At 43.9% G+C, this 26974-nt stretch overlaps 1 protein-coding gene across 1 annotated transcript in view; it reads left to right on the forward strand.

Annotated features, from left to right (window-relative positions):
• Vps16A (vacuolar protein sorting 16) overlaps positions 1–26974 on the forward strand; it is a 50988-nt gene that overhangs the window by 10044 nt on the left and 13970 nt on the right. The window contains exons 8-17 of the mRNA XM_050179090.2: positions 3805–3860; positions 5791–5865; positions 6557–6651; positions 8379–8455; positions 8894–9025; positions 9804–9931; positions 11249–11393; positions 13519–13653; positions 14687–14795; positions 21675–21769. Of these exons, the coding sequence (XP_050035047.1) occupies positions 3805–3860; positions 5791–5865; positions 6557–6651; positions 8379–8455; positions 8894–9025; positions 9804–9931; positions 11249–11393; positions 13519–13653; positions 14687–14795; positions 21675–21769 (1047 nt within the window). The remainder of the gene's footprint in view (positions 1–3804; positions 3861–5790; positions 5866–6556; positions 6652–8378; positions 8456–8893; positions 9026–9803; positions 9932–11248; positions 11394–13518; positions 13654–14686; positions 14796–21674; positions 21770–26974) is intronic.

Genomic DNA, 26974 nt, shown 5'->3' on the forward strand with positions numbered 1-26974 from the left:
TAAAACCTCATTAAAGGGACACTAAAGTGAAAAATAATTTCTTCTGCATCAGTAAATTACCATTCTACAACATCAAAAACACCACTCTTACAACGATAAGACGTTTGGTAAGCCAGAAAGAGCGCAAGAACGAAATATGGGTGGCGACGCCTACTTGAGTTCTTGCACCTGGGGGCTGTGACGTCTTGGATTTTGATGGCATCTTCTAGGGCCTACTAATTATATATAGCGGTACAGATTAACTACATTGTGTTCTAAAGGAACCAAATATTAAACATGCCAAGTTTCGGGAACGCAGCCAACGCAGCCCAAATGCGAAAACATACTTTGGAATCCCTGACGTCACGCTGACGTACCGGCGCTGGGGTTTCAGCGCGAAATTCAAATACTGATACTTGGACCTTCATTTTCTCATCTAATAATCAAACTATTTTTTTAAATGACTGCCTGCAGGGTTCTCCAACAATGCTTCATTAGTCTAAACTGATTTATTGTTTCGCTTTAGTGTCCCTTTAATATGTGGTTGGCAGGGAACGTGGATCAGGCATGCACTAAATGATGTTGTAATTAACTGACAGTGACTGATGAGCGGCTATAGACTTACCGACCAACAGAACATGTAAATTTTCGCTCAAGCACATGCAGACAAGTTTTATTTGCGATCAGGCAGAAAAAACTGCGATTTTCACTTGCCCCCATGGTGGCCTTGCAGTGACAACGGCATCCTTAAATACTGCAAGGCCACAAGCCAGTTTCTCCATCAGGCCCTGCTTCTCTACGAATGTCCTCATGGTCAACGCACTAGCTGCGTCGGATGTGGAATGGCCATCATCCATGTCTTCATTCATGATGCTGACATGGAAGTGCTAGAAGCTATGGGAGCAGGAAACACGTCATGGCTACTATGTTTTGACGTCGGTATAAGTGGCGACTGCAGTCCAGGAAAGGTCCGGGCCTATCTATGGTCCGCCCGCACAACATTTCGCCGATTCCACACTTGTAGGCACTGAAAAGTGAAGTAAATATTATGCACTAACCTTTTGAAATGTGTTAACTGACCACAGCTTAAGTGGTAAGCCAATACATTAGGTTAAATAGCAACAGGCTGGGGGATTTATTGTGACTATATTTAAGCCCAAATTACTTGTTAAGCAGGTACCTATTAACGATGTTTTACTGCAGTACTGAAATTTTTTATTTGAATTGAAGACATCTGTTTAGAAAAACTTTGAATGCCATATCAGGGGCCAAACATTTTTTTTATTTCTCAAAGAGCTTTGGGCTTTTTTTCTATGACAGCCGGCACTGTCTAATTTTACTGAATTTTACTTGCGTTTTTTTTTATGTGTTAGTGATTACTTAAGCTACAATTGTGATCTGATGTGAGCTTCACTTCGCTAATTCGAAATGATGTTAATATCGCATTCCGGAAAATAATGCACCATTTTCTTGACAGATTATGCGATCGTGTTCTATTGCACTGTATTTTGTCAGCATGTGATGTACTATGATTTCTCCAAATACAGTTCAACCTCGACATAACAAAGTAGGTGAAATTGGCAATTTACTTTACTATATCAAAATTTCGTTGTATAGAAATTCAACCTTTTATGCAAATAAGTACAGTCGCCGATCAATTTTTCTCACACGAAAAGGGGCCGCACAATTTTCCTAATTATCGGGCAATCGAATAAAAGCAAATTTGAATGAGAAAACAATTAATTTTGGTGAGTTTGGGAGTCTGCGACGAATAATACGGTTTCATGCCACGTCGACGATATCGTCACATTGGCGGTACGAATTAAGCGAAGCCAGTCACGCTTTCGCGTGCACCCCGCCCCCACAGCTGATGGTGTAGCCCACATTTGGACCAAGATAAATACACCTGGTAGCGAAGCTTCCATAAAAGCCCATACGTTCAAAACATGGCGGTTCATCGGTGGTTCATGGGGCTTAGCACCATCTGTGTGACGAGGGAATAATTCTGGCGAAAGAAAAAATCATGTGACGCCATATCCATTAAAAAGAGAAGTGAAATTCTATTCTCAAAGGTGCAAAATTTGTTTTGGTTCAAATGCCCCGCCATTCGACTTGATGGACATTTTGAGCCTACAGTGCGGAAAGCAATGCAGGAAAAGGCCAGCTGTACGGGTGTTGAGATCGTACCTCTAGACAGAACATACTTTCCTTGGAGGCCGACAGAGGTGTTAGGTGTGCAGTGGTGGTCCTATCGTTGGATGCCAAGCCCGTCCCAGTGAATTATCTGGCGGTCGTAACTCGCTTATTTTGACTGAACAGGTTAAGAAACAATGAAACTACCTGCATCACCAAATTCAGACAAACGTCGACAATTTGAACAGCACAACGTGTGATGGGGGTGTATTGTAACAAGTGAGCTTTACGAGCGCACCTTTCTGCACACTTCAAGAGCTGCATTGCATTGTGAGTGAAAGTGGCGTCAATGCCCCCTTTTACGATGGATGCTGAAAAAAGGTGTTGATTGATAGTAATAAAATAAAATAGAGTTGTCTTTACTTATCACGCATATATATAATTGATTAGAAAATTTATTTTCCTTTGAATGAATCTGTGTCTCGCTATAATAAAAAAAAAACGCTTTTTTCTTTCCCAATGTTTACTCCCTCCAAACACAGTCGTGCTTCAATCGCTACTCCCATAACCACCCTTGCTGGTGGCAGTGACAATGTGTTCTGAACCGCTTTTCACCCGAAGCTTCGAGCTTCGCAACCTATTTGGATCGACTGGTACGACGCTGTCATGAAAAGCGCTGGCAGCAGGGAGCGAATATGTACTTCGTCTGTTCTCGCTGAAACGGGTCACTGAAACTCGAGATTACGCAACCTTCAATACTATACGCTCCAGAAGACAGCTTACATGATGCCACGCCGTCTTGGCATGCCCACTCTTTGCCCACGCACTGGATGACCTCTAAAACAGGGTGCATGGCTGTGTATGCACTCACTCCCTACGTTGACAGCCATGCGCAGCCAAGGCTGAGATGCGCGCACTTACCCCCCCTCGCCCTTGCCCTCGCCTGATCCCTAGCCGCTTGATCGCACTACAGCGAGCTCGCTCCCCTTTCTATCTTTCCCTTTGCTCGTGCAGCACTTGTGCGTGAAGCCACCATCTTTCTTTCTCACCCTCGCACACTTTCATCCGCACCTAAAGCACAAAGTGCGTGGGGCGTGATAGGATCTTATAGAACTTGTACTTTAAATGAAACATGACACGGCTTCACTTCGGTGGTCACTTTAGTCGCTCCACACGTGATTTGAGCGGTGCGTTTGCAAGCAGCCACTTGTAATTCAATCATTTGACCATCTGTGTCCGTGGAAGTTTCCATTTATTGTCTCAGCATTTCCTTGCTGAGAAGGCGAAATTTCGTTATGTTGAAATTACATACAAACACACTTTCTTATATTGAGGTTCTAATTACATGGTGTCCTATGGGCAAGATATTATGAAAAGTTCCTTATATCGAGAATTTCGTTATATTGAAGTTCATTATATCAAGGTTCAACTGTAGAGGTTGCTTTCATATATGAGGACTTTTATAACATCTGTTACACTTGCGCTTACATAAGCAGCTTGTCATAGTTTGCAAATTGCGTGTGCATTGATGTCGCACTCCGCTGCATGCCATAGGGGCGTAGACTTGTTCAAGCCATTCATTGTCATGGCTTTTTGTTTATTCTCCTAATATCACATAATGATGACCAACTAACTGAGTTGAATCTTGTCCAAGTTTTGGCTCAAAGTGCTTCTGCTTGACCTTTGTTCCAGACAGTATACTGTGAGATTGACACTCGGGCAAAGTCTAGACCCAAGCAGCTTTTGTGGTAAGCCAGTGCTTTCATCAACTGCCTCTTAGGTACTGTCTTGCACAAGTTAGAGCTCTCTCATTTATGCTATGTTTCTTGATAGGTTATTAGCTGGCAGTAGGAGAATTCCTATATATATAATCAAAGAAATAATCTTGAAGTTTAATATAAAAGGGTATAATGACTTCACAGGCTCATTTACAGCTTTTCTAAGCATGACTATCATCTGATCTCAAACTCTCAAACCACAGGGGCTTCAGGCCAGGGGGGCAGGGTGAGTCTTTGAGTTAAGGTGTTTATTCACCTTATATGTACATGTACCAACAAGGGCAACAACAGCAATCACAAACAGTACAAAACCACAGCGGCGGAGCGTTAAGCACATCTGAGGTGAAAAACCGCACAATGTGGAAACCACACAAGAGGCTGACAAGTGTTCAGCTCACCCAGAGTGGATCCGCACTGGGGCCCTGGGGCGGTCAGTCGCTCACGAAGGCCGAGCGCTGTAGGGGGACAGAGTAGTGAGAGCAGCGAAGAGGGAGTCTTCCCAGTTCCAAGAAAGGGAAAAGGAGTGAACGGGGTGCCTTGGCTGCGGCGTCGTGGCCAGGTGCAAAGAGGAGCGGGAGCGGCGAAATGTGCCCTTTCCCCGCTACACTTTGTGAGTGAGCACGTGATCATTGCATGATAACCGCGTGGCCGCTCTGAAGATATCTGGATGTGTGTGTGATCCCACAACCTTCAGCACTGTGGGCCACCTTGCGAATTACTTGTGGGGTTTCCTCTTTTATAAGTGCAAGAAGCATCAGCAGCATCCTAGGGAATTCCCAGGGAATTCTCACTTCTAACATTACGTTGAGTCACTGGATTACTCTTCATAACTGTAACCTTCGATTATACAGCCTCAGCCCACCACTAAATTTGCAATTACCAACAAACCTTTCATGACGTGATGCAACACCACTGTGTCAGCTGTGGGTAGGAGTAGCTTTCACTAATGCCTACAACTATCGCATAAATGGTGGACACACCCATGCGCGCTAAGTGGAAGTGTAAAGAGACCATCGATAATCTCCTGTGCCACTGTTCTAGCTTTGATAAAGAATGCCAGACTCCAGTGTGCCCTGAATAGACTGGACGATAGGCTATTTACAGAAGCGAAGGTCTTGGGAGTCTGGCCTCACAATTCATCAGCCTAGAAAGCCACTCGAGCTCTTCTACAGTACCTGCAGGTGACAGACTGGAATGCCCAACTTTAGATATGCTGCACCTGGCTTTGTGCTTGGGAAAGTGCAATGAATATTTGTGAATTATGTCTTTCTTTCACTCCCCCATCCCCTCCCCACATGTAGGATAGCAAACTGGACAAAGTCTACTTAACCTCCCTGCTTTCTCTTCCTTCTCTCTGTCTTTCTTCAGCCATAGTGTATTACACTATCTCCGTTACTGCTATGGTAACCCTTATGGCCGGCTGACTAGTTCATAATTTGTTCTAGCTCATTAACAATGATCATGCTAGTGAAACATGGTAGCTTATTCCTAGTTGTCAACAGCATTTTAGTACCCTGACACATTGACAATCTTTATTTTTATTTATTTTATCAATAATCATTAGTGCAGGAGGAGGTAATTCATCTACCACAATCGCAGTTTCTTTTGGCACGCAGTAATGTTCAACTTAGTGCAAGTGTTATAGTAGTGTGCTTGAATGAATATAGGATGTTTAATGGCGCAAGGGCCAGGTGTGGCCAAAGAGCGCCATGCTAGAGTAGTGTGCTTAACTGATTTTGTCTAGAGCCGTTTGTTATTGTTTATCATCAGGATGACTGTAGTTGTAGCTGGGAAAGAATGTCTAGTTTCTAATAGTTCATGAAAAGAAATGTGTGGTTACCCTTGCTTCAAAGGCTTGTGCTTACATAACACTCATTTTTTTTTCTCATTTATTTTTTAGGTGTGGCCGCAGGGCTGTTGTTGCGCACTGGAACAACCTCGTCTTTGTTGTGGGCATGGACAGGGATTTCATAAAATATCCTTTGTGTCAGAGTTAAGGATTGAGTAGCTTTGTCAAAATTTATACTCAAAATTAGCTTCACTGATTCACTCAGAGGCTAGTATAAATAGTAGGTACCAGGAATTTTGTTTTGAGCGTACTAAGGGAGTTGCCATGTTGCACTATCTTAGCAGAATGTTTGAGAACTCACATTTCAGTGTAAGTTGCTGTTTCTTGATGGTATGCACACTGCATGTATTACGGTGCAAAAGGCTAAACACAAACGTTGCATAAAAGTTCCGTAGACTAGCAATCCTCTTGGTGTAAATTGCATTATATGTTTAATGCTGTTTTATAAGTCATTATGCAAGTCGCTTTGCCATCATTGTAATTGAATATAGAGAAATACCACCTATTGAACATCACTTGAACAAACTTTTCACATCAGCAAAATTTTACAAGATTTCTTATTTTATGGAAAGCTCTTACATGTAAGCATCACTAGAATCAAGTTTCAATCAGTTGAGAACTTTACTTGAAGTCCCATCAAGCCTGCTAAAGGGAGCTTTACCGTATCCCTGTATTGGTGCTGATATTATAGACCTTCAGTATGTGGCACAGACAAAACCCATTGCTATAAGTGGGTAGCTGTTGCATAACTGGCATTTTTGTAAGTCGTCTACATTGTAATCAACATGTACTCAGTTGTTTCTTGACTCCTGTGCACTTATACTTTTGATACATCAATATACTTGGTCCAGGAATTGGACGGTGCTCGCATCATCGGCAATATCAGTCATGAACTTTTGCAAAAGGTGCCAGGTAATAACATTGTTTGGCTGTCTTTCTATAAGTGCAGTTATGCCTCCTTGAGTTTGTTAGAAAACAAAAGAATCCACTTATCGTATTTGCGGTCTACTCAAAGCATGCAGATGACAGTAATCGTATTGAGTCGTGGCCTATTTTCATGTTGGGTTAATAAGTGTTTTCCTACACAAAGGCTGTACTTAGCAAAAAGGATCTCTGAAGGCATCATGAGGGGGTTAGAACAGGTTTGTGCTTTTTCTACTTATGATTGCAGTTATGACAGTAATATTTATTTCTGCAAGGACTGCATTGTAGAATGGCTAAACAGCTGTTCTAAAAAAGCTGTTTAGCCATTCCCTAATTCATTCCCTTTTTACCTTCCCTAATTAAGGGAAGGTAAAAATAATTTTTATCTGTTGTCATTTAAACTCATGCCTTATATTTAATGGGCCATGGTGCAGTATGAAGCAACTGCAGTAACATCAAGCTCGGCATGTATGAAACTGGAATAGGTAACTGGAATTGTGAGTTTCTTTCAGCATTTGCAGTGTTACTTGTTATTGACCCGGACATCTCATACACAGGAAACAACATTGGCTTTTGCTGTCATCTTGCACTCCTCCAACATTTCTTCACTTAATTTGGCAAGCACTTAAATTTCTAGACCTTTTCCCGAATTTGTTCTTGCAATCACCACAGGTGTTCATGTTTGCGATGTAAACTTTTTTTTCAAGCAAAGCTTTCTTTGCGATCTCACCCAGACTTTCCTGAATGTGACTGCTGTCTTGCTGAATATATATATCTATATATATATTTGTGGGTTTATTGCAAACATTACTTCCTACATAAAACCTGCACTATAATGTCGACTCACAGGCATCTCTAAAGCATGCCGATGTGTTAATGGAATGGCGAATTATCTTTAATAGATTCTTTGATTTAGCCACTCGGGATGTGCCACCGGGTTCTTTGCCACTCCTCCAGAATGGGCAAGCCCCACTATGTGCGATTCCTACAAAAAAATATATGAAGATATAATGTCACCTCACAGATATTTCTAAAGTGTAATTACCTGCTGCGGTGGCTTAGCAGCCATGGTATTGCACTGCTAAGTATGAGGTTGCGGGATCGAATCCCGGCTGCGGCGGCTGCATTTCTAAGGGGGCAGAATGTAGAAACACCCGTGTCCCGTGCACTGGGGGATGTTAAACATCCTTTAGTGGTAAAAATTCACCCGGAGTCCCCCACTAAGGCGTGCCTCATAACCAAATCATGGTTTTGGCACATAAAACCCCAGAATTAAATTCAAAGTACGCCAATCTGTTCATAGAATTTTATGGTTTCCTTGATTTACTTTCTTCGATTTAGCTATTCGGTTTAGCTATTCGGTTTTGCCTGTTCTTGGCCAAACCTCAAGAATGGGTACGTCCCACTGCGACACAAGTGGTACAAGATTCCTTAATGTTGCTTGATACATGTCATACTTTTCTGTGCATACACCTGTCATGACCAAGTTGTGTGCATCGCCGTTACCTGTAAAGCATTCCAACCACTCTACTTAAGCTTCACTTCACATAGATTCCAATGTGAGCATTAAATCTAAATGAGTGTTTCTCTTCTTTTTTTCTTTTTTTAGGAAGTTACTGCAAGTGGTAGTTGAGAAGCAGTACACTGATGGTTATTTGGCGTATAATTTTCGTAAAATTATTCTACATGCCACTTCTTGTGCCTGTTGCTTTCAGATGTTGTGACAGATGTGTTCAAAATTGGCTCAATAAAGCCTGGTGCTCTTCTTGTTGAGGCTTCTGTGGAGTTTGAGGTGTGTGCTTTTCTTGTAATGCTTGTTGAATTGGTATTAGTCGTGTTTACTCTATTCATTATTAAATAAGCTTTCTATTTTCTTTTTCTTCCTTTTTTTTTACTGCTTCGATAGAGAAGGGCCACTTGGAAAGATGCCTTGTATCCAGCATTCTGTTTTTAGCCTTGGATATGTGACCTTTTATTGTGCAAATTATCTACTTCCTTCACAGCAATGTGGACCGTAGTTTATAATTCAGTGTTTTTGTCTTTTATCTTTTTTCACACTATTTTCGCTTTGTGAGATGTACTTTTTTAGTCTCTTTTACGTTGCAGTGCACATTACTTGTAGCAGGGTGAACAGGCAGTGCATGAGGAATATGATTTTCAAAACTCAATCCCCGGAACATGTGTGTCTGTCTGAATCGACTGGCCACTGAATCTGGCCTGTGACTTTCAGAAAAAGAGCTACAAGGCTGATGAGTACCTGAGGACAGTAATGGAGAACAAAGAACTGGAGCACGCTGTACAGCAGTGCATTGACGCTGCTGCGCACGAGTACCAGCCTAAAACACAAAAGAAGCTGCTTAGGGTAAGCTGACTTAAGTAAATATATATGTATATCTTTGGAGACGCGTGCTAATCTGAGCAACTCGTACATCAAAGATAAACTTAATGTACATTTACCCAACAGCAGCTATCTGACAGCATAAAGCACCATAGTTCGTTATGTGGACCAAACCACCATGGTTGCTCAGTAGATATGGTGTTCTGCTGCTGAGTATAAGGTCATGGGTTCAATGCCCAGCCATTGCAGCTGCATTTCTATCGGGGCAAAATGCAAGAATGCTCACATACTTAGATTTAGGTGCACATCAAAGAACCCCAGGTGGTAAAAATTAAACTGGAGCCCTCAAGTATGGCCATCTCTTATAGCTCTAGCGTTGCTTTGAAATATTAAACCCTGGGAATCAAAATTTATGTGGAAGACGTGAAGGTGTTGCATCATTTGCAACATTTACACAACACTGGCAGATGTTCACAAGTTGCAGTCTTGAAATGCAAGTGGTATGTCCTTACATAAGAACATACATGGTCTTTTTATTTCCATCAAAACCTCATGACACTTTCTGAGTCGTTGTCTAGTGCTTTTAAAGTGAAATCAGTGATAAGAACTCTGTTTTTGTATGACTAAGCTGTAGCACTTTATTGATAAAATATCACTAGCATTGTCTTGTGCATGTAGCATGTCACTGTCAGTGACAAACAGCTTAGCCTTGAAGGGAATAAATTAACAGTTCTTGCTGACATGCAAAACCAACACTTCAAGGTACTACTGGCAGCATATTTATGAGTTTTTTTCATTACAGGCTGCATTCTTTGGAAAGTCATTTGTACAAGGCATGAACCCAAATAGCTTTGTTGAAACTTGTCGTCTGCTGCGGGTCCTGAATGCTGTGAGAGACCACATGGTGGGATTGCCGCTCACCTACACGCAGTATCCTTTGCATGCTCATGCTGTGTGGTTGATGAGTGTACAATGTGGTGCAGTGGTGTAGCCAGAAATTTATTTCGGGTGAGATGGGGGAGGGGGGAGTGAGTTTCTACCAGCTACTACCACTCCTGCCGCCTCCCTCTCTCTCCTCTCTCTCTCTCTCTCTCTCTCTCTCTCTCTCTATATATATATATATATATATATATATATATATATATATATATATATATATATATATATATATATATATATATATATATATATATTGTGTGTGTGAGAGAGAGAGAAAGAGAGAGAGAAAAGGGGGAAAGGGAACCAAGAGGCCTAATTTTTATTAATCATATCATAAGAAGCCAACAAACAAGGACAACATAGGGGAAGTTACTTACACTAGTTGAATAAAAGAATTGATAAATTAATGGAAATGAAAGTGGATGAAAAAATAACTAGCCGCATCTGCGATATGAACCCAAATCTTCATTACGTGTGCAATGCTCTTACCAATTGAGCTTCCGCAGCACTGTTTTCCCATCCACTTTCTGGGGCATTTCTGTTTTGCTACTAGAACTAACCCTGGGAGTGTTAGTTAGTGCCATCATTCGCAAGCCTTGGCGGCAGATGTGGAAAATTCTTTCCGCCAGAGCCATCATGAGTGTGTGATCTATTTGGGGGACGGCAACTGATCAATAAACCCACACATGCTGCCTGAACTCATCAATGTTGCTGGATTCAGGACCCTCGTAATGTAATGAAGGAGAAGAAAGGGAAATGAGGGGCCTGATTTTTATTAATCATATCCTAAGAAGCCAACAAACAATGACACCAAGGACAACATAGGAGAAATTTCTTGCACTTATTTATTGAGTTAAGGAAATGATGAATTAATGAAAATGAAAGTGGATGAAAAAACTGGCCGCAGGTGGGTACGAACCCACGTCTTCGCATTACGCGATAGCGTTGGTTTGGAAAACAGTGCCGCAGTAGCGCAATTGGCAAAAGCATTGCCCGCATAATGCGAAGACACTACTCCTTTTATTAATGTGTTTGCCTTGCCTATCCTTGTTACAAATGAACACTCATTTCCTTCCAATGCACTAATTTTCCTTTAGTCTATGCATGCAGAAACATAGTATTTTTACGGTGGAAAAATAGGACAAGGCTGTTGACGGTAAAGACGACGAGGTGACAACAGCCTCTTGGGATTCTCGGCTGCTGTTTATATACGCATCATGTAAATACATCGTGTAAATAGTTTTATGCCCGTGACAGTATTGCTGCTTTGGCATATCTGTGGCTTCCCTTGACAGTGTGCTTGCTAAGGCTCCAATGCCTTTCGATCGATGTCCTGCTAGACCGGTTGGTACTGCGGCAGCACTACTATCTTGCACTCAAGATTGCCAAGTACCTTCGCATCCCGGACCTAGAGGGCACCAGTCGTATTTTGGCACACTGGGCCTGCTATAAGGTGAGCCACCAGAACTGTAGAAATTCTCTACATTTGACCAAGAACGGCTGGGAAATCTGAATGGTGGCCCTTGTGAGGAGGCTGAAGAAGTGAAGGCTGGTGCATTGGCCCTGACTGTCAAGCTTAAGTGCTCAAGTTAATTGTGTTTGTCCTCTGCATATTTTTAGCATGCTAGAACACTCAGACATGTCTTACCCAACACACAAGGTTGAATCTCAATGCTCTCTAAAACTTGAAGCACTTGTTTTTGTTCATTCATGCTTAATTTACATGTGAATCAAAGGCAAGAACGAAATTTGTGATAGTAAAACAGCAGAGGAAACGAAGACAAACAGGAGGAAAAAACACCTTTCCTGCACTGTTGAAGCCATGTTAAACCAACCAGCCCAGCATTACAGGCTTCTGCAATATGTTGAGGCTGTTGATGACCAACAAAAGACGATTTGACAAACCAGCTTGCATGATGATCTCATTTTCTATTCCTTCCTGTTGGGGTACCACATGTAAATTTGCTGTAGATATGTGGTAAGGGCAGACACCGGATAACGAGAATGATATATGTTTCGTTGTTTTCTTTTCAACCTGATGTCAGCGTTGCTTCTTAGATCCAATTGCCGGGACAGTTTGGTTGAATGCCCGGTTTCAACTTAAGCATGCACTTTTATTGGCATTTGAAGGATTTAGTGCAATGCTTACTAGAAAAGAATTGTCAAAGAAAAATGTGCCATACTGTATTGTTCACGATCCTGGTGGGACCGACGAAATTGATAGAATTATTCAGCGGGTCAAATTAAACAAGGTGCAGACAAAAACTCCAAGAGGCACCACTGGTTCATTTGGTAGTATTTTCCTAATTCTAACATGCTCCCGAATCGCCCGCCTTATATGTGTCTAATGTAGAAAACTAATGTAGAAATGACATTAAAGCTCCTAAACAAAGCGGAACTCTAACGCGCACCCGATTTTTTTAGCAACAATAATTGGCAAGGGTCAAATATGTGTTGCACAATGGACGCCAGTTTCGTAAAGCCTGCTTCGCTGCAGTACAACAATGTTATGCGTTAAAGCATACAAACACCGCTAAGGTGGTTTTGGTATCTTGTCCGATTGCATTGCACGGGCAATTTTCGGCCCAATTTTCTTGAAAAAAAATAACAATAAAAAGATGCATGTGTTTGAAAAGTGTAAATACCGTAATCAGGCATTGTGAGCTACAGTTATTGCTTGGAAATCTTCCTAGGACAGCATTTGATGGAAAAAATTGTTATGCCTGTTCAGCGGATTAACTGTCCCCTAAGCTCCGCAGAGACAGATGCCGCTACTAAATGGGTCGCTATTGGGGCCACCATGGGAATCATGACATAGGGGTCTCGACATAGAGGTCAGGTGCGTGCGTGCTGATTGGTCAAGTTTGAATTGTCCAGCAAAGTTGAATTTTAGGATTGAAATAACTAAAGCTTGGGCCTGTAGAAATACATGGGCACCAGCCAGGATCGAATTAACTGAAGTCGAAATAATGGAAGTCTACTGTATAGTTCAGAACCTGTTATCCCTTGCCAAATGGCTATAACTATATTTTTAAAAGTTTGTTTCTGAAACACCAACCACTTTCAAGTCCTTCATAAACTTGGTATGCTAAATAAAGAGAGATCAGGTACCGGAAACTTTTCTTCGGAAGCTAGGAAGTATGGTTTCCCAACACAACTTCCATTTAGTTTTTGGAATGTTCTAGATTTTAAAAAGATGTCAAAATGCAAAAGAATATAACTACCACAAGCTAATGCTTGGTGCATCACACACTGTGTTAGACTAGAGCTGCTCTTGTTGGATTGTCAAGGAATATTGTCAATGAGTCATGCCCACTCTGTGGTTAGTGACATGTCTTCACATGGTGATTCTTGCCTGCGCTGAAGAATCACCATATCCTCTTTGTCAATTTATGACTCAGAGAAATGAGCTCATTTGTGAATAGTAAAGGTGCTGGTTCATTTCTTGCCTACAGTAACATTCCAAGAAAAAAAAATCTGTTTCCTTTTCAAAGCTTTTAAAATTTTCATACACCACTGTGAAATAAAAATTGTCGATTGCAAGTTGAAAGTTGCATCTTTCTCACGCCATTCCTTAGGTAGCCCAATTGCATATTCCGACAGATGAAGTTGCGAAAGCCATTTCAGAGAAGTTGGATTCATCACCTGGAATTCTTTACTCAGAAATAGCCAGGAAAGCAGTGGATTGTGGAAGGCAAGACCTGGCCATAAAGGTTAGTGGTTTATTTGGAGGGCATGGGCCTAGTTCTTTGGCTGTTTGGTTTAAAGAGTTCTTGCCATTGTGATTCAGTTTGCCCAGGGCATTCATTGCCTGCTGACTTTCACTGCAAAGTAATGTAATCACTTTGGATGCTTGTTTATGTTTTGTGTATGTTAATGTGCTAACTGCATATTGTACTTTACTGTGGCTACATCAGCATGAACCCACTGGGGTAACTCAATGGCTATAGCATTATGCCGATGAGAGTGGCGCTGGCAATTCAATTTCCAGCCACAGTGGCTGTGTTTCTATGGGAAGAAGTGCAGAAATGCTCATATACTACGATTTAGGAACTTGTTAAACAACCCAAGGTGATCAGAATTAATCCAAAACAGTTCACTATGGTGCCCTTCATAGCCGAAGTGTTGCTTTGAAATATTAGGCCCAACCATTCGATCAATCAACTTCAAGTGACACTTGGTTTGGGTGCACAGTGCACCACTTTTCTCTGATTTTGCTACAGCTTATATGTATAGCAAGGCATATAGGCAAAGTTTGTGTTCTCATTCGTTATCACTTAAGGCTTATAACTTGTAAGGTTTTGAGCAACATAGATGGGTTGATTCAGGCTGTCAATATAGTTTGTGCGCATACCCACAAGCTGGACGGAAATAGGAGTGGTAACATACAATGCACAGCACACTGTGCGACTCATTCAAATTGCAATATAGTATCATTACATAACTGGCCATTCAACACACCCTAGCTGTGACACTCAGATTTTGTTAATGGATCACTGCAGTGTCACACTTAGGTGAATGTTGGGGTAAAATTTGCACTGTGTAGATTGGTCTTTTTTTTGTTTTTCTTTTTATATGCTCAGATTTTGTTCTGGCTTTCCTGTATACCTTTGTTGCAGTAAAGTGGGCCTGTAACTTACAATGGGTGTAATGTGTGAAAATTTTCTCCATTTGCTTTAAGCTCATTGTGCCTTGAAGTGTTCAGTCTTTCAGCCCTCCCACCTGTTCTCCCTTCATGTTAACCAGCTTCTTGACTGTGAGCCAAGGGCGTCCGAGCAGGTACCCATTCTCGTGGAACTTGGCCAGGAGGAAAGAGCCCTCGTGAAAGCTATTGAAAGTGGTGACACAGACTTGGGTAGGGCAGTTATCATTTTCTTGGCAGTATTAGTTAATAGTTAAGCATCAGCAATGAATTTCATTATTGGAAATTGATAAAATGGATACACAGAAGGCACATTCCTGCATATGATCGTTGCACTCCCCTGTTCGTGATCCACAGGGGCTCCATATTCATTTGTAGCTGAATGTCTGATGTAACCTGCCATTTCTCTAAGCTTCTGGCACCTTATGGGGAGAAAGAAAAGGTTTTGTATGTGTAGCTGTAGTACTCTAGTAAATTACTCTTGAATGTGCAGCTTGTGCCAGAATTGTGTAGGCAACTGTAACTGTGACTCCACTAAGCATGAAGGCTTGTGGTGAATCTGCAGTTATAGTCATTGGCCTGCTCTTACTGTACATCAAAAAAAAAATTTTTTTACTCCGTTCGGCTCATATCTTGCCTCCAAATAGCAATCATCATCTGTCTTGGTTTCATTTTTTTATCTTGAAAACTCTGTGCTCATGACTTTCCTGTCATGGATGACATGTCATGCTGATACCGTGCATGCTGTTCATGACCTGGAAGTACCAGGTGCACAGCACTAAGGAAAGGAAAAGAAAGCAAGATAGACGGCAGTTATTGTTTCTGGACAAGATACATTACAAAGGTTGCAAGCTTTTCGAGGAGTGCAGAATTCCAAGAAAACGTAAATGGCCTCACTTAATGCTCCCCACGATATTGGTGAGGGAAGGTTTAAGGAGTTGTGGATGTCTTAAAGTCGCGTTAAGAGGAGACACAGTGACGTTGATTACAAGGATGTTAACTGTTTATTAGTAATAGTGAATAGCAGGTGATAGAATAGAAAGCCTTTTACAAAAATTTACAAAATATTACAAAAAAAATTATGCAGACCCCACGCACTGTGGGATCGGTGTAAGTGAAGCTTTCCATGCTGGATGCTTTGATCAATGATAATTAGCGGTGATGTTGATGGCTAAAGCTTAATTTCAACGTTTAGTCTAACACGAGAGTGGTGAGTTGATGTTGAACGTTACCTTATGTGCACAGCTGCTGTTCTGTGTAGTACACAGAACACACAGGGAGAAGTGTTTGCTTGAGGCATTGTTGTGCGCCATATTTCATAACCTTTGAGAGGGTTGAGCATTGTGGTTACCATGGTACATTGCATCCTGGTAGAAGTATTAAACTTGAATTGGATTATGATGTTCTTTAATGTGTCCCAAAATCTTTTCTATTTCGCCCCCGTCGAAATGCAGCTGCCACGGTCTGGATCAAATCAGCGACCTCTAGCAATGCCATAGTCGCAAAGCTACTGTGGCTGGCACATAAGTGTTGATTTGATGGTCGACCGCTTCTGTAGTGTCGCCTGGACCGTGCAATGCTCTTTAATTAATGTGGGTCTGCTTCTGCATGCCCTGCGTAATTTGTCCGCTCGACATATTTGTATGGTGTTTATTTTTCATAAATAGCAGCAACATACTCTACCTTGAACTTAAGCTTATCCAGTTTCCCCACAACCACAGTCGTATAGTATTTTGGTTTCTTTGCCTTCTCACATCACTTCCCCCACCTCTTCCTTGTATGAAAACTGCCTCTTCTCCTCCCTTCTCTCTACAGTTCTATCTATGTCCCCTCTGGATTCGCACCTTAGTAGAAAGGTGCGAATGATGTATCGCACAACTTCATCGTCATCTTCATCGTGCCTTCATCGGCACTGCCATGGTCATCAGGACACGTGAGCAGCGGAACACATGGACGCAGGCTGCAATAAAGCTGTGGTGCTTGCGGCGTTATGTCTGACTGACGTCAGTGTTTTTAAGCCTAGTGCGACATATCAGTGGCGACGAGGCCTAGCGTCACTAGGTGAGAAGACTCGCGTCAGCATGAGTGCTGGACGGCCACCGGAATTTGCCGATGCAGAAGGTACGTGGCCTACGTATCGCGTTCGCCTGGAGGCGTACTTTGAGGCTCATAGCATCGTGGACCCAACGAAGAAGCGAGCGCTGCTCATCGCTTCGCTCACGGACAGTGCTGTGCGTGTGGTGCAGGGCCGGTGTCAACCAAAAAAGGTGAATGAACTGAGCTATGAGGAAGTCATCGGGTATCTGGAAGATCACTATGATCCGGAGGTCAACGAGATCGCTGCAAGTTATGCTTTCTTCATGCGTTCGCAACAAGACGGGGAAGCTGCTCAGGACTTCATTGCGGACATTCGACGCCTAGCTGAGAAGTGTAACTTCGGCACGTCATTGGAGCGCATGTTGAGGGATCGCATCGTTTGCGGAGTGCTGGATGAAGACGTTCGGCGCCATTTACTGACACGACGGAAGCTCACCTTAGAAGAGGCTGAAGACTTTGCTGTCTCGGCACAGAGAGCTGTTGAAAATGCCAGGAGCATGAACTCGGCGCACTCTGAAGTACATTTTGCCCGACAAAAGAGCCATTCCTCGAAGCGACGTCCCAAGCCGGAACAACGCGACGTGTGTGGAAGGTGTGGAGAATCGCATGCTGAGGACGAGTGCAAACACCTTCGCGCGGTGTGCCACCGGTGTGGAAAACGAGGACATCTACGTCGGATGTGCCTGTCTAGCACAAATAGTGACCGTCGGCAGGGATCTTATCCAGCAAGACAACGGCGCCAGGGTTCGTACGCCATGGCAGCCGGAGAGGACACAAGCTCGGACGACAACGACGCCTTGCACACGATTACAGCGGTTCTCCATCACGCAGCCAGTATCCGCAAGGTTAGGCCTATTTACAAGGACATCAGTTGGAATAACGTTCCGCTCACTATGTTGGTGGACACGGGGTCACCTGTAAGCGTCATTCCCGTAACGGTGTTCCGCAAGTACAAGCAGCTCTGGCCTCCGTTGGAGAGTTCACAGCTCAAGCTCTCTTGTCTCTTGGGAGAACTTCCAGTTGTCGGCCAGCTTAGCATGACCGCTACGTGCGACGGGAAAGATATTCCTGGTACTGTCATAGTGGTCGACAGCTCCGGACCATCTTGTGCGGCAGAGACACCATCAAGGCATTTAATGAAGTTGGAGTGGCAATGTTGTCGAATGTGGTAGCGAATCTGCAACCGGTTGGAATACAGGCTGTCAGCACAGGTCTGCAACAGCTGCTTGACGAATATGCCGACGTGTTTGCTCCGGGACTCGGCCTGTGCAAAGGACTACCGGTCACATTTCAATTGAAAGAAAACGCGTGTCCACGGTTCTGTAAGGCCCGTACTGTACCCTACGCTCTCAGAGATAAGATGTCTGAATCGTTGGATCAGCTGGTCGCGGAAGGCGTTTTGACGCCGGTGAAAACCGCTGAATATGCAACCCCTGTGGTACCCGTTTTGAAGGGCGATGGGTCCCTCCGACTGTGTTGAGACTTCCGTATGACTGTGAATGCGGCCACCGTGGTAGAACAATACCCGTTGCCTCGAGTGGACGACATTTTTGCTAGGTTAAACGGTGGCGAAGTATTCACGACCTTGGATTTGCGTCAAGCCTACAACCAGTTGCCATTGGATGAGGAAGCAAAGAAGATAACAGTCCTCAACAACCAGAAGGGTCTCTTTTGTTTTAACAGATTACCGTTTGGCGTAAGTTCTGCTCCAGCCATATTCCAAAGGCGAATGGACGGACTGCTGGGGGATATTCCTGGAGTGCAGGTGTACCTGGATGACATTATCATCGCCGAGAAAAAACATGATTCATCTAGGCTCAAAACCGTGCTGCAGCGGCTGCGGGAGTATGGTCTCCGACTGAACAAGGGAAAGTGCAAGTTTCGGCAAGACGAAGTCACATTTCTCGGTCATCGTATCGACGCGAAGGGTCTGCGACCGAAGGACGACAATATCAAAGCCGTTGTTGAAGCCCCAAAGCCCACCTCGGTGAGTGAGCTGAAAGCTTTTCTCGGTCTCATAAATTACTATGGCAAGTTCCTGCCCAATCTGGCCACCATGCTAGCTCCGCTACATGCTCTCTTATCCAAAGGAGTCAAGTGGCAATGGAGCCAGGAACAGGAGAAAGCATTTCAGCAAGTTAAGCAGGCAATTGTGGCTTCCAAGTTTCTGGCTCACTTCGACCCGGATAAGCCGCTGCGGCTGGAGTGCGATGCATCATCAGTAGGCATTGGGGCCGTTTTGTCGCACCGCGTGAATGGTGTTGACTACCCCATCGGATTCCGGTCCAGGACACTTACCAAGAGCGAGCGCAATTACTCGCAGTTAGAAAAAGAAGCTTTGGCACTGGTATTCGGCGTCGCCCGGTTTAAAGACTACCTGTACGGACATCAGTTCGTCTTAGTAACAGACAACAAGCCTCTTACTGGTTTATTCAATCCAGGTAAAGCCATACCACCGATGGCGGCCGCTAGAATACAGCGTTGGGCCTTGTTTCTTGGCAACTACAACTACACATTGCAATACCGGAAGGGCAGTGACCATTCCAATGCTGATGCCCTCAGTCGGTTGCCCTTGCCAGTAATGGAGGAGCCGCGGGACTCTGCTGCCGACGAGTACGTTTTGTATGCCCTCTCTCTGGAGGAAACAGCGCTTTGCGCCCACGAGGTTGAACATCTGACTAATCGAGACACCAGCCTTCTGCAGGTTAAAAAATGGATTTCCCAGGGATGGCCGTCATATCTTCCGCAGGGCCATGAGCATCTCCGGCCGTACTTCAACAGAAGAACAGAGCTTACAGTCAGCCATAATTTGGTGTACTGGGGACATCGCATTGTTCTACCCCTGGTGGCGGCAAGGCGTGTGTTGCGTCTTTTGCACGAGACACACCCCGGCATGACAGCCATGAAAACCACAGCGAGAACGTTGTTTTGGTATCCGGGACTGGATTCCGACATAGAGCGACTGGTGAACTCATGTTCCACATGTGCGCAGGCTTCAGCGATGCCACCAGCACAGATACCTTTGGCCTGGCCAGCCACCGGGGAAAGGTGGAGCCGGCTGCACGCAGATTTCGCAGGCCCGTTGGACGGACAAATGGTCTTAGTCGTCGTCGACTCGGAAACGAAATGGATGGAAGCCATTCCAATGAAAACTGCCACTTCGCAAACCACGGCCAACGCGCTAAGATCAATATTTGCACGGTTCGGCCTTCCAAAAACCTTTGTTTCTGATAACGGACCACAATTTGTGGGCAAAGTTTTTCGTGAGTTTCTGGCACGGAACAATGTGCAACAACTCACAACAGCCCCTTATCATCCACAGTCAAATGGGTTAGCCGAACGAGCTGTGCGTACGCTCAAGGAAGGACTAAAGAAGAACCCCGGAATAGACCTCAAAATACGCATAGCGCGGGTTTTATGTCGATATCGCCGAACGCCCGTCAAGGATGGAAAGTCGCCGGCGGAACTCTTATTGGGGTGCCAAATAAGAACAAAGCTGGACTGTATCGCTCCCGATGAAAGGTCACCAGAAATCCAACCACGAGTTGGAGGGTCTCCAGTTCAGGCAGGTGACCCAGTCTGGATGCGCGATTTCCGAACAAGACGTCGCAGGTGGATACCAGGAGTAGTGCGAGATCAACTGGAGTCCAGAATGGTCACTGTTGATTCCGGGAAAGGAATTCAGCGGCGACACTTGGACCAGGTGAGACGTCGAACTGTCTCAGACTCTTTCTCGACACAGAGGGTAGCCGTAAACCCTGCAGATAGCACTCCAATCACGTCGCGACATAGTCCGGAAGTGGCCCAGACGGATAGCCCGCCACCGTTACGAAGATCGACCCGACAGCGACGGCCTCCTGAACGCTTGGACCTGTAAGAGGGGAAGAAGTGATGTATCGCCAACTTCATCGTCATCTTCATCGTGCCTTCATCGGCACTGCCATGGTCATCAGGACACGTGAGCAGCGGAACACACGGACGCAGGCTGCAATAAAGCTGTGGTGCTTGCGGCGTTATGTCTGACTGACGTCAGTGTTTTTAAGCCTAGTGCGACATATCAGCGAATCCTGCAATGGAAGCACTACAATGCACTGCAATGTTTCTGCAATGCACTGCAGGAAGCACTGCAATGTTTCTGAGGGGAGTCACAGATAATTCAGCTGTCAAGAGGCTAATGTGGCGATGCCCAGGGAGCTCCAAAGGGCATTGGGCACATTCGACATGGTGGGGTGAAAACAAGTTTCTCCGGTCACCTTTCTTTGACTCACTCCTGTCATGTATACACACGCTCTGAACGACCCCCCCGATGCTCGCGGTGTGCCTGACAGCAGCAGCAGCAGTGAGAAAGTCGAAGGAAGAGGCAAAGAAAGCTTCACTTTAAGAAAATAAGACTATGAGCAATAAGTTTCAATCACTTGCCAATTTCTTATTTAATCTGAATCTCCCATCCAAGGGCCCGCCACATGTCATTAATCCTCGCCTCTTGTTTCAGCATCTCGCAGTATGCAGTTATTGAAGGAAAACATTCCCATGCTCATTCGGGTGTCTGGGTCATTTACAATATTGTTTTGGCAGAGGTGCCATGAAGTGGTGATTGCCAGAGTCAAAAGCAAGAGCAGTGCTCTCACAAACTAAACCACACAAGTTACATCTGAGCTTGGTCGCTTTCACACTCTTTAAACCATGGTTCCCCCCATGGCTGTAACTATCTACCGCTGGTATTGGTGTTGGTGCTTATCTCCTTTGACTGCCATTACTATTGTAACCGCTCAAGCAAGAAGGCTGAAACTCCACTGCCTCCATAAACTAGAAACAGCCCAGTGATGAAAAATGCAGTGCCAGCACTAGACCTCAAGACAACTCTGGCCACAGACTTAGTAGAACACACTCTTTTGGCACATGCTGTAGTTGTAATGAGACCTTCAACAGAATGCAGACTGTTAATATCTTTGACCTGAAGCGTGAGTGTAATGACACGAGCTGTTGCTATTTCAGTATACATGGTGATGCTGAAGCTGAAAGAGATGAAACCTACGCAGCTTGACATGATAATTCGGGCATATCCTGTAGCATGGTCTCTTTATCTTAAGGTAAGCCTCTATTCTTTGCTCTTATTAATTTTTCTGCATTATTCATGCTTACTAATACAGGCAAGGTTAATGGTATGATAACCCAAGAACTCTAGGTTCTTAAAGGGCAACTCCGGCAATTTTTGGATGTCAATGGATGTTGATGAAATTCTCTGAGTATTTTCCTCTGAACACTCCCATTATGTCCTCAAAAAATCACATTTCAGAGTTGCACAATTTTTTACAGATGAATTTAATTAAGGGGAGACGCTCCTCTAAAAAATTTTTTTTAAATACGTATTTGTACGAGAGATTTGAAAATCCACCCACTTATAGAGCATTACAAGCAGATTACAAGAGATTTCAAGCATTGGTTTCTGTGTAGCCACTATAGTTCTTAAGTAATGTCCTACACAATGGCAAAATAGTGATATTGTGGTCACTTTCTTGGGTGTAATAAATTTTTGCAACAAGCCTTCTGCTGTAGCTTACTTAGCTTTTGTAGAACGCCAAGTGCTGATATCTATTCAAACAGCATCTACAATCACTGCAACCATGAAAAAAAAAATTAGGACACTTAAGATAATTTTTTTTTTTTTTTTTTCACAATCACATGAAAGTAACCTTGTACATTTATATTTGTCTTATACTAATGAAATTTGGCATACATACTCTTGAAGATATGTACAGTGCTGATACCTTCCTGAAATTTCAAAATCTCCCAGCAGTGGATGTGAAAATACAAGGTTATATTTAAGGAAATCGAGAAAAAAAATTAGTTAGAATGCTCGAATCTTTTTGCATAGTTCCAGTAATTGTGCATGCCGTTTGCCTAGATATCCGCACTTCGTGATCTACAAGGAGCTAAACAAGATACAGCACTATGATTTTAGTCAAAATTGAGTACATACAAAAGTGCCCACAAAGATGACTACATTTTGTCGTTGTGCATCGCATAATTCAAAAACTATAACAGCTACACAAAACATGACATTTGAAATCTGCATAGAAAACTCTATAATTGACTGAGTTTTCAAACCTCTAGTGCAAGTAATAACAAAGAAAGTTGTTTCAAGGAGCGTTTTCCCTTAATTGGCTCGAACACCCTACCTTACTCATCCCCAGTTGCAGGCAACATTGTGTATGAGGTCAGGAATGTTCCACCCAGAGAACGCCGCGATCATGCAGACAGCAATGAGAGCGTGGAGGAGTTCATGATCATGGGCTAGTGCATGGCATGAGAAGTTGCCGTTGCGCAAGAAGTTGCATTCCCTGGTGATGGGCAAGAGATGGGAGGCAAGTGGTGCTGCGTTGTTGGCTGCAGAAACTTCAGCCCTCGCCATCCGCACACACAGTTTGAGCCAATGCCAATTGCGTTCAGCTGAGGTTAAGCCTATCACAGTCACCTAGTTCATGCGTCTACTGCATTGGCGGACCTGAGCGACTGACCTGAAGCTAATTAAGGAATTAGGATGAAGAAAACCGCTTCTGTATTTCAGTTAAGACCATACAGATTTGAAATAAAGCATTCCTTATTTCGTACAGTGCACAAGTAAAAAAGCTAGAAGTGACGACACGACGCACTATCAACACCCGTAGGTTGCTGTTCTCGAGCACGGCCAGTCGTACTTGCCAGCGCTTCCCTTAAATTAAATGTGACTACATACATGGGTGTATTATTACCTATTGTTACGCTGACTCATTATTTGGCTTCCAAGGGCAGCAAATGGGCAGCAAGCGGAGGCCCTGCAATACAGCAGCGTAAACAACCACATTGTTCAGCTGCCAATGGTGTCAATACTGGCATTGGTATTTTTGCGAGAAAACTTCGCATTCTCTAAATAAACAATCGTGCGCAAAGTCCTTGCCTGTGTCTACTTTACAGAACACATTATATTCATGAAGAGAGTGCAAAGAATAAGTAGACAGCATAACAACGCTCCCATACTGCAGTCTCTCGCTTGCTGTTGTTGAAGGTGTGTGGTCGCTCCTATCAGCGCGACTCAGTGTGATGCGACGGTGCTCACATGCACAAAATCTGCATGTTTTGATATGTTCTGACATTAATGAATGTTACCGAGGAGTGGCTAGCATCACACCTCAAGCGAACGATGAGTGGTCGCTGCACCTGCCAGCGGAAACAAATGGACCAGTCGGTGCCTTGGGCTGTCAGCGGCGTTCTTGCGGGACACAAATTAAGGAAGTTGTGCTTCACATCTTACAGTGAGCATGCAAAGCACTTCCCTGAGAAGGGGTATTTTTGCGAGAAAACTTCGCATTCTCTAAATAAACAATCGTGCGCAAAGTCCTTGCCTGTGTCTACTTTACAGAACACATTATATTCATGAAGAGAGTGCAAAGAATAAGTAGACAGCATAACAACGCTCCCATACTGCAGTCTCTCGCTTGCTGTTGTTGAAGGTGTGTGGTCGCTCCTATCAGCGCGACTCAGTGTGATGCGACGGTGCTCACATGCACAAAATCTGCATGTTTTGATATGTTCTGACATTAATGAATGTTACCGAGGAGTGGCTAGCATCACACCTCAAGCGAACGATGAGTGGTCGCTGCACCTGCCAGCGGAAACAAATGGACCAGTCGGTGCCTTGGGCTGTCAGCGGCGTTCTTGCGGGACACAAATTAAGGAAGTTGTGCTTCACATCTTACAGTGAGCATGCAAAGCACTTCCCTGAGAAGGGGTGAAACACCTAAAATAGCAAGCAGCACTTAGGGCTACCCTTGGTCTTCATGTTGCAGAACGAAATGTTGCGCGTGGGCGCTGGCTCTTACGGTGGTGGGCCGTATGTGAATGGCGATTCATAGCTATTGAATTTATCGGAATCACAGCTACCCGCCGTGGTTGCTCAGTGGCTATGGTGTTGGGCTGCTGAGCACGAGGTCGCGGGATCGAATCCTGGCCATGGCGGCCGCATTTTGATGGAGGCGAAATGCGAAAACGCCCGTGTACTTAGATTTAGGTGCACGTTAAAGAACCCCAGGTGGTCAAAATTTCCGGAGTCCTTCACTACGGCGTGCCGCATAATCAGAAAGTTGTTTTGGCACGTAAAGCCCCCCAAAAAAAGAATCGCAGCTGTCACTAATTGACACATCCGAAGAGCTGGTGCAGCTGAAATTGTCAGCCGAAAGTCCGGTGCAGTCACAAACCTGCTGAACGTCTGCTCTTCGCCGGTTTTGTTCACCCAACAGGCGAGACCGGCATGCCTTGCGTGCCTTCTCTGCTGGGGAACACTTGTGACATCATACGAAGATGTTCGCTTGATGGCTTGGTCAAGTTTTGGTTTCAGTTTTGCGCTTTTTTTTTTTGCTTATTTAAAATTATTTTCGAATTTGCGGAACAATTCTACTATCAGACGCTTGACAGGGGGCTGTCAGGAACTTAATTATTCCATTATCTTGGCAAGGGCAAAAAATTGCCGAAAGTTTGCCTTTAAATGCTGCTGGATTCAGGCTGTTATCAGTTCTATAACAATGAAGTCTGCCAAAACTTTTAAGGGACAGTAAAGAGAAAAGGAGGATTTGCTTATATTACCAGAGTAGTCTTTAGATATTCGCGTTTATGTGGCAAAAACAGGCCATTTATTTTTCCAGGAGATGAAAGTCCAGCTTCCCTTTCTGAACTTCATGGCCTACTTGGTGTGTCCATGATGTCAGTGTGATGTCGCAGATGTCGTGTTATTTTAGTGTAGTAATGTGGCTGTCTTTTGCTAGAGAAACATCGTAAGTGTTGCCAGATTTCAGTCTGCTTATGTTCAAGTACACTGTAGTAATACTTTCATATTGATAAATATTTAAGCAGCCTTCAATGAATGGTGTCAGAACTGTTGACTCCACAGAATGCTGTTACGGGAGTATCAAAGTTGTGTCACCACCTATATTTTAGTTTTGCATCTTTTCTGGTTTGTTTACCCGCCGTGGTTGCTCAGTGGCTATGGTGTTAGGCTGCTGAGCACGAGGTCGCGGGATCAAATCCCGGCCACGGCGGCCGCATTTCGATGGGGGCGAAATGCGAAAACACCCGTGTACTTAGATTTAGGTGCACGTTAAAGAACCCCAGGTGGTCGAAATTTCCGGAGTCCTCCACTACGGCGTGCCTCATAATCAGAAAGTGGTTTTGGCACGTAAAATCCCATAATTTTTTTTTTCTGGTTTATTTGTTTAGTGTTCTGGTTTGCATTAAGCCTGAGTTGCCTGGCATTCTATAGGTGTTATCTAATACTCTAGCCTAGCTTGACTTCATATATCACTCTTATGTCCCTTTAATAGATGAACTACCAATACTTTAAAAATGTGTGTGTATAGTTTTAATATTCCTCAGTAATAATAATTCGCAGTTGTAAATAAACTACCGTCAATGGTGGTTATGCACTGAACAAGTGGGCCCACAGGCTACCTGCACCAACTATTACATAATGAGTTTCGGCAGCACTTGTCACCTTAGCTTTAGGGCGGCGACCAGCTTTCCAAACCCCATGTGTGTGTGCGTGCGTGTGTGTGTGTGTGGGAGACAGTTCAGTTTCACAGCCTGAGTCCTCTCCCACCACCAAGAATCTGGCGTCTCTCTGTGGTGTAATCTTCCTTCGTGTAATTGTCGTATATTTGGCTATCACTAATCTTGCTTCGCCTTTCCAGCAAAACTGCAGCCTCTCTCTCTCTGTCTTCATTTTCTGTGAGTCTGAGTATAAGCGCTGCTGCGCATGACTGCTGTTGATTCTGATTTCGAATGAACCCAGCTTGGCCTCATTTCGGTTGCTGAGTGAATTATACAGGGTGCGCCAACTATCATGCACCAAGACTTGAAAAAACAGCAATAGCGTTACTCCAGCCGCCGGCAATTTTTTTGTCACCAAGATTTATTTCGGTAATTGCAATTATTTATCTAACTCAAGAAGTACCGTCCCAATTATCAAAATGTCAATGAGACATTTGTAGGCACACCCAAACGACATCTAATGAGGGTGTTTTCAGTGATGTACTAATTGCGTACAATTTTTTCTGACTGGCAAAGAAACGTCGCAAAGTATGAAAAATAGCACGTGACTACGCTCCCACCCGCGTCATAAAGCAGCGCCCTCAAATAAGCTGATTGAAAGCAACTGCATGCCTGTCACAAACCCGAAGAGACAACGCATCACCTTGATAATGTACTGAAGCAGCGCATCACCAGCAGGTTTCGCGTTTCACAGCTATTCCTTCCTCTCATTTCTA

Source organism: Dermacentor andersoni, chromosome 5 (genome assembly GCF_023375885.2).
Source record: "Dermacentor andersoni chromosome 5, qqDerAnde1_hic_scaffold, whole genome shotgun sequence".
NCBI lineage: Eukaryota > Metazoa > Arthropoda > Arachnida > Ixodida > Ixodidae > Dermacentor > Dermacentor andersoni.